The 12,500-nt window shown below is 35.5% G+C and overlaps 1 protein-coding gene across 1 annotated transcript in view; it reads left to right on the top strand.

The window, feature by feature from the left end:
• LOC106883454 (QRFP-like peptide receptor) overlaps positions 1-12,500 on the top strand; it is a 307,955-nt gene that overhangs the window by 143,799 nt on the left and 151,656 nt on the right. Inside the window, exon 3 of the mRNA XM_052973171.2 lies at positions 9,166-9,590. Within this exon, the coding sequence (XP_052829131.2) occupies positions 9,166-9,590 (425 nt within the window). The remainder of the gene's footprint in view (positions 1-9,165; positions 9,591-12,500) is intronic.

Below are 12,500 nucleotides of genomic sequence, written 5' to 3'. Positions count from 1 at the left end.
TCACGTTCTCTTTTTGAATACATACGCATATATGCATAAATACATGGATACATATACATCTACACATATAGACACACATTATATTGGTTTCCTTGTTTTTAATGATTGATCATTTGTTTCGTGTCATAAACAATATGGAGGTCAGTCTGTGACCGGAAGTCTATTTCATACCGTATTGATTGCTGCTGTTGACATTTTAGCTGACATAAACATAAATTTTATAGTGAATCGATTCATTTAGACTTGTTTTAAAATGCCTTTCCATGATTGTTGGAGTTGATGCAGTTAAACGAAGTCTCTTATACGAAATAAAATGGGGATTTAATCATTTTTCATGCTAATAAAATGCAAATGCAATCGAATCATAAATCGACAAATATATTATTAATATGATTTGTAAGATTTACCGGTTGTGTAGAGGTAGATACCGCAAAGTATGACTGAATTCTGAACCATGTGGTTGGTATATATATATATATATATATATATATATATATATATATACCAGGGTGTGTGTGTGTGTGTATATATATATACGACGGCCGCTGCGATAGGCGAGTGTATCTGGGAATAAAATTATAATTAACTGCACACCCTCGCACGGAACTAAATTAAACTGTTTTAAATGATAACAATGTGTGTGTGTGTGTGTATATCTCTGTGTGTCTGTGTAAACTCCATGCGTGTCTTGGACGATTCCAGAGACTGATTCATGAGCATATGTTTGTTTCAAAATTTAAGCCGGCTCTAGTTAAACTAAATTACATAGAGCATATAGTTACATTCTTCCAACGTTATCTCGATAAGATAAATGGTTAATTTTTTAAATTTATATATTCGCTTGCATACAACTAAAGCATGCACCGTATGCTTTGCACTTAGGTTACAAAAGAACAGAGACAGACAAATACACAGACAGATAGATAGATAGATAGATAGATAGATAGATAGATAGATAGATAGATAGATAGATAGATAGATAGATAGATAGATAGATAGATAGATAGATAGAGCCGAAACCCTCTGCTTTCCGATCTTCGAGCGATAATGGAAGTAAAACAAAAATTTCTATACGAAGTGAAGAGGCATCGAATATAAACAAAATTTGAATAATATCTGTGAAGAACAAAAGAAGCAATTTTGATTGACTGAAAGCGTTTTGTAGTATTATGCAAGACGAATCAGCCTCCACCTGTTAGGCATTTTAAAGATTTCAAGAATTATGACGATCAAATATCTGTTACTTCAAAATGATTAAACTGGCAATCCGTCGGTTACGACGACGAGTGCACCAGTTCATCCGATCAACGGAACAGCCTGCTCGTGAAATTAACGTGCAAGTGACGGAGCACTCCACGCACACGCATGCCCTTAACGTAGTTCTCAGGGTGATTCAACGTGACAAGGAATTTGAAATACAGGAAAAATTCACTTTTGCCAGCTGAGTGGACTGAAGCAACAAGAAATAAAGTATGTCGGATATATCTTACTTTGAAACTACTTGTAATCAAACTCAGATAAACATGGCAACAAAATTTTAAGGGGTAAATACTTTCGCACAATAAAATATGATATTCGAAAGACATAAATTTTTAATATTTATTTTGTGCATTAGTACCGTTGCACAAATAGAATTATTATATATAGATAGAGATCTAAGGCGTTTTAGTATGAATATTTATTTCTGTGGCAAAGGTTTGTGTAATAAAAATTTAATATCAATTTATCCAAAAACTAATATGTTCATTTTCGTAAATTTTTTATAAGTCATCCGAAAAGAATTAATGATCCATAAACGTGCGTTACGACTAAATGAAGGAGAATGCCATAAAATGGTGTGGAATTAAGAGAATTTATATTATACCATTAATCTAATCGTTAAATCTGCATATGTACATCATTACTTCCATTGATAAGCGTAAACAAATACATATGCATACATATATATATATATAATTTTGAATTATATATAGGTATATATGTATCAGTATGTACCGCTCACACACTAGGAAAAATCCTTCTTCCCCAAAAAGGATAGTAACATCCTGGGAAAAGATTTTATAACATTTTTTGAAATAATTTTTTATAGATATAAATAATTTCATATACATATATATATCTGCATACATATATATATATATATATATATATATATATATATATATATATATATATATATATATACCCCACATGGTTCCGGGTTCAGTCCCACTGCGTGGCACCTTGGGCAAGTGTCTTCTACTGTAGCCTCGGGCCGACCAAAGCCTTGTGAGTGGATTTGGTACACAGAAACTGAGAGAAGCCCGTTGTGTGTGTGTATATATATATATATATATGTGTGTGTGTAGGTATATATATGTTTGTGTGTCTGTGTTTGTCTCGCCACCATCGTTTGACAACCAATGCTGGTGTATAACTTAGCGGTTCGGCAAAAACAGACCGATAGAATAAGTATTAGGCATACGAAGAATAAGTCTTGAGCTCTATTTCTTCGACTAAATGCGGTGCTCCAGCATGGCCGTTGTCAAATGACTGTAACATGTAAAAGAGTAAAGAGTAATACATATTTTATAACATTTTTTTAAAATAATGTTTTATATATATATATATTGCAAAAAAATATACATATATATATACATAGGCGTAGGAGTGGCTGTGTGGAAAGTAGCTTGCTTACCAACCACATGGTCCCGGGTTCAGTCCCACTGCGTGGCATCTTGGGCAAGTGTCTTCTACTATAGCCTCGGGCCGACCAATGCCTTGTGAGTGGATTTGGTAGACGGAAACTGAAAGAAGCCTGTCGTATATATGTATATATATATATATATATATATATATATATATATATATATATATGTGTGTGTGTGTGTGTGTGTATGTGTTTGTATGTCTGTGTTTGTCCCCCCAACATCGCTTGACAACCGATGCTGGTGTGTTTATGTCCCTGTAACTTAGCGGTTCGGCAAAAGAGACCGAAAGAATAAGTACTAGGCTTCCAAAGAATAAGTCCTGGGGTCGATTTGCTCGACTAAAGGCGGTGCTCCAGCATGGCCACAGTCAAAAGACTGAAACAAGTAAAAGAGTAAAGAGTAAAAGAGTATGTGTGTGTATGTGTCTGTGTGTGTGAAGAGAGAGAGGGGGGAGAGAGAGAGAGTGCGTGTGAGAGAGAAATCGAGTGAGAGAATCTAACAAAAATTTAAGTATCTTCAGGTACTTAAACCAGCGTGTTGTATTTGAGGAATCTACCATTTTGGGGTTCTTTTTACAAATTTTATTCTTTTAATTCTGAGACCTTAGTCACTCCTTTCACATCCTCTGGATGGAAATAACTACGAAATTGACCTCATATAGCGGAAGATCAACAAGAAGCCTTTTCCTTTTTTGCAAATCATAATTGTTATAGTTTTACTTTTTGTCAATTAATTTTTTCGCTTTCTGAAAATATCTTCGTACTTTGGTTTATAAAAGCTTTGATCGATACTGGATACCTCTCACGCGAAAGCTATTGATAAATGACATAGTCCTTTCTTGTCGCAAGCTCTTGTTCTTTGATGATGTTAAGAAGAAAGAAAGAAAGAAAGAAAGAAAGAAAGGAAATGAGAAAGAAGAAAAAAGGAAAAGACTTAGAGGGAGGATAACGAAGAGAATGACGACGACTATGACGAAAACGAAGAGGAAGAAGAAAAATAAGGAGGAAGAAGAGGAGGAGGAGGAGGAGGGGGAGAAGGAGAAGAAGAAGGAGGAGGAGAAGGAGGAGAAGAAGGAGGAGAAGAAGAAGAAGAAGAAGGGGAAGGAGGAGGAGAAGAAGAAGAAGAAAAAAAGATGAAGGGAAGGAGGAGGAGAAAGAGAAGAAGAAGAAGAAATGTACTTCGCTCCAAATCAAAAGGCATCACTACCGCCACCACCGACCCACAAACATTACCACACACACTACTACCAAGACAAACACCACCGACAGACTGATACGAGCGAAGGCTGTCTTACAGTCGTCAGTGTACGGGTCACTGAAGTTTCTTCATTATCTCGTACCTTGTGAAAGAACACCAATCAGAATGTAAAGGCCAATGATAATAATAAAACTACTACTACTACTACTACTACTACTACTACTACTATTACTGCTACTGCTGCTACTACTACTGATAATAATACTTTTCTTAGCCACAAGTGCCCTTGATATCGATGACAGAAGGACGAAATACAAATACACTGCAACATCAATCGAATTCAAAAGGCCGATAGTATTATAATCATTGTTGTTATTATTATTATTATTATCATCATAATTATCATCATCATCATTATTATCATTGTCATAATTATCATCATCATCATCATCATTGTCATAATTATCATCATCATCATCATTATTATCATTGTCATAATTATCATCATCATCATCATCATCATTATTATCATTGTCATAATTATCATCATCATCATCATCATCATCATTATCATTATCATTATAAGGCGGCGAGCTGGCAGAATCGTTAGCACGCTGGACGACATGCTTAGCAGGATTTCGCCCGCCGCTAGGTTCTGAGTTCAAATTCCACCGAGGTAGACTTTGCCTTTCATCCTTTCGGGTTCGATAAAATAAGAACCAGTTGCACACTGAGATTGATGTAATTCCCTTAGCGGCCCTTCTCGTAAAACTTTGAAATATTAATAATAATAAATGAGTGAGAGATCAGTGCATGCCATCAAAGTGACACTGGGGTAAAATATACGAAGCCCAATATACCCATCATGACTACCCGTCTGATAAGGGTACACCAGGCACATGCATCACAACCACATGTACGCGACATGGTGATCTCATATCAAGATAAACAGCGCATGACCTCGCAGGTGGGGGCCAAGTTAGAATTATTATTATTATTATTATTATTATTATTATTATTATTATTTGTGTGTGCGTTGTAGTTATTATTGCTATTATTATTACTATTAATGATGATGGTAATGATAATGATGATGGTGATGGCGGCGGCGGCGATGATGATGATAATGAAGATGATAAAGTTTACGCTGATGATTTCTAATATTAAATAATGATTGATATCCTCATCATCGTCATTACCGCCGACGTCGTCGTCGTCGTCATCGACGTCATCATCGTCGTCATGATCATCATCATGGTCAGCAGCATCGACAGCGGCAGCAGCAGTAGTAGTAGTAGTAGTAGTAGAAGCAGTAGTGAAGACAGTCAAAAGGTTAATTACAACGTCATTAATATTTTAAAGATAAAGAATTAGAACTTAAAGAAATCAATCCTTTTGTCTCCAATACACGTGCACAGATATTAATGACCCATGCACACATTCACACACACACAGATGTACATACATAGTTACACTTTCTCGTGCATACTTTCTAAGCATACGCACATATACATACATGTAAGCACACACAATCGTACACTCAACTACATCTGCACATTGTTGTTGTTGGCACTCCGTCGCTTACGACGTCGAGGGTTCCAGTTGATCCGATCAACGGAACAGCCTGCTCGTGAAATTAACGTGCAAGTGGCTGAGCACTCCATAGACACGTGTACCCTTAACGTAGTTCTCGGGGATATTCAGCGTGACACAGTGTGACAAGGCCGACACTTTTGAATTACAGGCACAACAGACACAGGAAGTAAGAGTGAGAGAAAATTGTGGTGAAAGAGTACAGCAGGGTTCGCCACCATCCCCTGAACCTCGTGGAGCTTAAGGTGTTTTTGCTCAATAAACACTCACAATGCCCGGTCTGGGAATCGAAACCGCGATCCTATGACCGCGATCCTATGACTGCGAGTCTGCTGCCCTAACCACTAGGCGATTTCGCCTCCACTACATTTGCATATACACATATGCAATCAAGCTTTCTGTCAACACCTCATATGTAGGATCTCTTCCCTGACGACGGAAGCCCGTCTCATCGATGATGGAATCAATCTACAAATATTATTTTGGACCACCGAGCCCCCAGAAACAGCTGTTGGATTTGTAATACCTTTCTTTAAATACATTAATTCTTAATACTTTTATTCTGCGTAAGGCAGACTTTTTGTATGTAAACATATGTACATTTTTGTTTTTCATGTATTTAACATACTTTTTATATTCACCTGCCTAACTTGCTTATCTTTACATTTACTGCTCTACCCGCTCAAGTTTAAACCTCTTCAGCACTACAAAGTGTATTCTAAACGAAGAATATTTGATTCTCATCTATAAAATATATATGTGCGTGTGTGTATTTACATATATATATATTTACATTATATATATATATTTACATATATATATATCTATATTGATATATATACATATATATTTATATATATATATATATATATATATTTGCATATAAATATGTTTACATATATATATATATATATTTACATGTATATATATGTATGTATATATATATATATATATACACATATATATATATTTACATATATATATATATACACATATATATATATTTACATATATATATATCTTTACATACACACGCACACACACATATATATATATATATGAGTCTAGCTCTCTGGTCATCTACTGCGATTAAGTGTCCATGCTTTCTCTTTTATTATTCGTTCCCTGCTCTTATCTTAGTAAACTCGGAATAAGTTTTCTCTGCAACATTTCAGCTCAACAAAAGTCAGTCTTTAATAGCAACACAAAACTAAAGAATGTGATAACGAAATATTGTTTCTCTTTTTCTATGTCTTTATCACTTTGCCTATTTCTCTTCCCTCTGATTCTCTCACTAGCTATCTACCTATATATATATATATATATATATATATATATATATATATATATATATATATATATATCTCACTGTCTCTATCTATGTGTCTGTCTATCTATTTCTCGCTCTTTATACATGTTTGTGTATGTATTTGTGCGTGTGCATTCATATATTCTTTTACTTGTTTCAATCATTGGACTGCGGCCATGCTGGAGGACGGCCGTAAAGGGTTTTGCCGAAGAAATCGAGCGCAGTACTTATTCCTTTAATATTACTACTTATTCTGTTCTCTAATTTTGCTGGATCGTTAAATTATAGAAACATTAAAAAAATCAACATCGGTTATCAAAAGGTCTGGGTTCCAACTCAAAGACACATACTCACATTAATAAATGCATACACACATATACATACATACATATACATATATATACATGTATATAAAATCATATGCATAGCCAAAGGCGTGGTTATGTGTTTAGGAGTTTACTTCCCTCCCAAGCACAAGCTTCTGGGTTCAGTCCCATTGCAGGCTATCTTGGCCAAATATCTTCTACTATAGTTTCTGACAATCATGAGCGCAACATCCTAACCATTAAGCCACGCGCTTCCAAATAATAGCTAATAGTACACACTATATATTCATACAACCTTGTTAGCATTTATTACAAGTTTCGTCTTTCGTCTACCTAAATTATTTTATCGTATTTCACTGCAATTTTACTTCTAAACTTTCCAATATTAATATCGAATTAACAACAACCTACCCTTTTGCAGACGATAAATGCGTTTTATTCTGCCCTATCATATACAGCTCTTTTTTTTGTGATATAGTCTATACCATTGCATGTATACATATAGACTATTCCAAGCTCTTGCCATTTGATATTTTTTTTTATATTATCATTGTTTTGTTTTATAATATGAAACTGATATTTATTTTTGCCTGAAACGTTATCATATCAAATAACAAATGTGTGTATGCTTCTATTTTTTTATATATTTATAACTTGACATGAAAGGAAACGTAAATTTATATGCTGTATTTGTGTGTATATATATATATATATATATATATATATATATATATATATATATATGCATGTATGTATGTATGTATGTATGTATGTATGTGTGTGTGTGTGTGTGTGTGTGTGTGTGTGTGTGTGTGTGTGTGTGTGCGCGCGCGTTTGTGTGCGCGCGTTTGTGTGCGTTTGTGTATTCAAATGTGTGCGTGGATGAATATACAAACACACACACCTATATACATCAATGTTTGTCTTATATCGTTACATATAAAAGCAATTTAATATTAAACTGAGAAAATTTTACATTTTAGGGGAGTATATGTTTATTTACTTTTACAAAGAAAAGTTTGACAGTGACTCCGAAATTTTGGGCTTGCTTCTTTTCATCAGACTGTATAATAACAGTAAACAAGCCGATGTCTCCAAATTATTGCCGTAATTTTTTTCTTGTACAGATATATATATATATATGTTGAAGGTCTGCGTATATATATATATATATATATATACAAGAAATGAGGGCAGGGAATCGTCAATTAATAATAGAATTAACAATTTTGCCAAGTAGTTCAGTATGAAATAAACCTTTATCGGTAAGACCATTTATCATCATAAATATAAGGGATTAGCAATTGAGTTGCTTCAGTATGTTGGAGAAGCAACTCAATTGCTAATCCCTTATATTTATGATATATATATATATATATATATATATATATATATATATATATATACGTGTGTGTGTGTGTGTGTGTGTGTGTGTGTGTGTGTGTGTGTGTGTGTGTGTGTGTGTGTGTGTTTGTCCCCCCAGACATCGCTTGACACACGATACTGGTGTGTTTACGTCCCCGTAACTTAGCGGTTCGGCAAAATTGACCGATAGAATAATTGCTAGGCTTACAAAGAATAAGTTCTGGGGGTTGATTTGCTCGATTAAAGGCGCTGCTCCAGCATGGCCGCAGTCAAATGACTGAAACAAGTAAAAGAGTAAGAGAGTATATATATATATATATATATATATATATATCTATATATATATATGTATATATATATACACCCGCAGACATTCAAACTATTGCTAGTTTGATAAGTCCCAACGCACGAAACTCACGACACTTGCTAAATATTGATAAACAACATACTCACACAAACAGACGCACATAAAAATTTCTCTTTATATTTTACAATTTAAGCCTCACCATATCTTTGTCGCTTTTAGTATTTCATATAGCGCGAAACAGTCGCGAAACTGTTGACCTTCAGCGTTGAAAGAATAACCCCCTTCTAGTTATATGTGAACTATCTTTTCTTACGTCTAAATATTCAACCGATATAGATGCAAATCATTGACTTATCATATTTTTTCGTTATTTTGCAGTGACATCTACCGTATCCAGCATTCTTACGCTGACAGTCATCGCCTGCGACCGCTTCTTCGGCATTGTTTTCGCTCTAAAAGCACACATCGCAGAACGGCGTGCTTGGTATGCCATTGTCTTGCTCTGGATTATCGCCATTGTGGTGGCAGCACCACTGCTCTACGTTAGACGCCTCTTCATGACGAAATGGGCCAATCATACGGAACGATTCTGTACAGACGATTGGACTCTCGTTACAAACAGTATGAACGCGATGAAGGCAAGACGCATCTACTACACCTTTGTTTCAATTGTGCTTTTCTTTGTTCCTGTACTAGTTATGTCCCTTGCCTACGCTATGATTATTTGGAAGTTGTGGTCGGCGCAGATTCCAGGTGAGAGGTTGGAAACGGAAAACAGGAACCAACTAAGAGTGAAACGCAAGGTAATAATTATAACTTGTGAAAAAGTCACATTTATTTCCTTCATTTAATGACTTTATAGATTATATTGACACGGTTTTTTATACAACTGTGTATGCGCGTGTCATTTGTGAGTCAGTGGATGTGTGAGTTTATTTGTGAGTGTGTGTTTGACACAGACTGATTTTTTCCAACCTTTGTCAAAGACAGACATTTGTTTCATTCGCTTAACGACTTTATAGACTTCCTGATATTACATTACATTGCCTTGGCTTTCTAACAACTATGTATGGGTATGTGTGTGTTATTTGTGAGTGAGTGACTGAGTGACTGAATGAGTGACTGAGTCAGTTTCTGGCTCCACGGCTCCTCAATTCGTTTCTGCCCGTTCTTTTTTGCACTCTATTTGATCCGTTTCGCTTTTTTTTGTGCAGTAGTTTCAGCTTCTTCATCTAATTCAGATTAATGCCAAATTTCCTCGCGAATTTACAAGCTCCCTTGACAATAGAATGTGATTTTTGCTGCTTTTGTGTTTGCACACAGGTCACAGCGCCCAACCTTCTTCTTCTTATTATTATTATTATTATTCTTATTATTATTCTTATTATTATTCTTATTCTTATTCTTATTATTATTATTATTATTATTCTTATTCTTATTATTATTATTATTATTATTATCATTATTGCTGGTGTTGTTGTTGTTGTGATATGATTATTATGTTCATACCAATGGTATTGCATGCTTTTATTCGTAATTGATTAATTAGTTTATCAACAACTTCCACCACACAATTATAAATTTTTCCACGAGATCGCTATTACTGCTCCTTTTTTCTCTAGGCTTCTCATGGTTACGTTTCCAGTGATACTGACACAAACACACATACAAAACACAAACACACACGCAAAAACACACACATACACAACACTCACACAATTTGCTGTGTTATTAAATACGAAAAAGCAAAAGGAATGAGTACCGAAATTAATGATGAAGAGCCATCTACATCATTAAGTATTCGTTGTACTAAGATTTGAGGTTCGAAAATGAGATGAAATTTAAAAAATATCTTTGGTTGTAATCAGAAATGTGTTGCAATTGAAATCAATATTACGATCAAAGCAATTAACCATTTTATTTTTCAACTAAAAAGAACACAAATATCAACAAGCTGAATACAGCGTTGTACGTTGTCAAAAGTTGGAAAGAAATTTTTTTTAGAACTCGAACAGGAACGAAACGTAGAAAATTATCAGGAAAAACTGCAAGTGAAAATGAAAATGCTGTGAGTTAAATATCTTGCATAATTAGCGAAAAAAATTCGAACAATATAATTTTCACGATCGATTGGCAAATCTTTGACATGAACGAAATTGGCTTTTTCTGGAAGAAAATGTCATAACATTTTGGTAAGACGTGAGACATTGCAACCTGGCTATAAAGCACCTGAGAATCGGTTTCTGCTTTTGGCACAAAGCCAGCAATTTCGGAAGAAGGGATATAACGATTACATCGATCCCAGTACTCAACTGGTACTTATTTTATCGACCCCGAAAGGATGAAAAGCAAAGTGGACCTCAGTTGAATTTAAACTCAGAACGAAAAGACGGACGAAATACCGCAAAGCATTTTTCTCGGTATGCTTGTTGTTGTTGGCACTCCGTCACTTACGACGTCGAGGATTCCAGTTGATCCGATCAACGGAACAGCCTGCTCGTGAAATTAACGCGCAAGTGGCTGAGAACTCCACAGACACGTGTACCCTTAACGTAGTTCTCGGGGATATTCAGCGTGACATTGTGACAAGGCTGACCCTTTGAATTGCAGGCACAATAGAAACAGGAAGTAAGAGTGAGAGAAAGTTGTGGTGAAAGAGTACAGCAGAGTTCGCTACCATCCCCTGCTGGAGCCTCGTGGAGCTTTAGGTGTTTTCGCTCAATAAACACTCACAACGCCCGGTCTGGGAATCCAAACCGCGATCCTGTGACCGCAAGTCTGCTGCCCTAACCACTGGACTATTGCGCCTCCACTCTCGGCATGCTAACCGCTCTATAAAGTACCTAAATATTGCTGAACCATTTTATTTGGAAGCAATGCTGAAGGGAACTTCGAGTTAAACCCGACGCTTTTTTATCGAACGATGAACCCAAGCGCTTTAAAAGAAAACTACAAATAACCTCTTCCACTAACTGGTCTAAAGATAAAGGTCTGATACCAAGTAGGATTTGTTGACGGTTGCTCTACGTCGCGCATTTGATCTGCAAGTTCAAAAGAATTGTTAAAAATATAATTTAGCATGAAAGGTCTTTCGGTTCTTGACAATGCCCCTGGCCATTGTAACATACTTTATAACCTTTGCATTAACGTAGAGTTCTATCTTTACCGCACAAAATGACATCGTTCTCACATTCCATGAACCTGGGAACAATAATTACATTCAAAGTTTATTATATTCCAATAACTTTCTCACAGGCAAGTAAAGTTATAACTGGGAAAAGAAGCAATTTCTCTTCAAGAATTTAGAGAGAGAAAAAAATACATTTAATAAACCTTCGAAAATATTGACGAGTCATAAGACGTGATAATCAGTTGTATGAGAGCGGCAGCCTTCCAAAAATACTTTGCCTGAATGCGCTCATGATTTCAGGTGTTTCACAAATTCAGTAAATAGAATCATTGATTGATGAAATTGTTGCCATTGGGATGAAGACAAAAATGTTTGTCTTCGAGGATGTTAATTGGGGAAAATGCTCGTGAATTATTGGTTTCACAATGAGAAAATTTAAGCGACGAAGTTGTCATTGGGAAACGGGTGACTAGAGGGCATATGGGGGGAAGAGGAAGGGGATGAGCAGGAAGAAGAAGAACAACAATAACAACAACAACAACAACAACAACAACGACGACGACGACGACGACGACGTGAACGA

Source organism: Octopus bimaculoides, chromosome 15 (assembly GCF_046866305.1).
Source record: "Octopus bimaculoides isolate indiv1 chromosome 15, ASM4686630v1, whole genome shotgun sequence".
NCBI lineage: Eukaryota > Metazoa > Mollusca > Cephalopoda > Octopoda > Octopodidae > Octopus > Octopus bimaculoides.
This window is presented reverse-complemented; position numbering and strand designations above follow the sequence as displayed.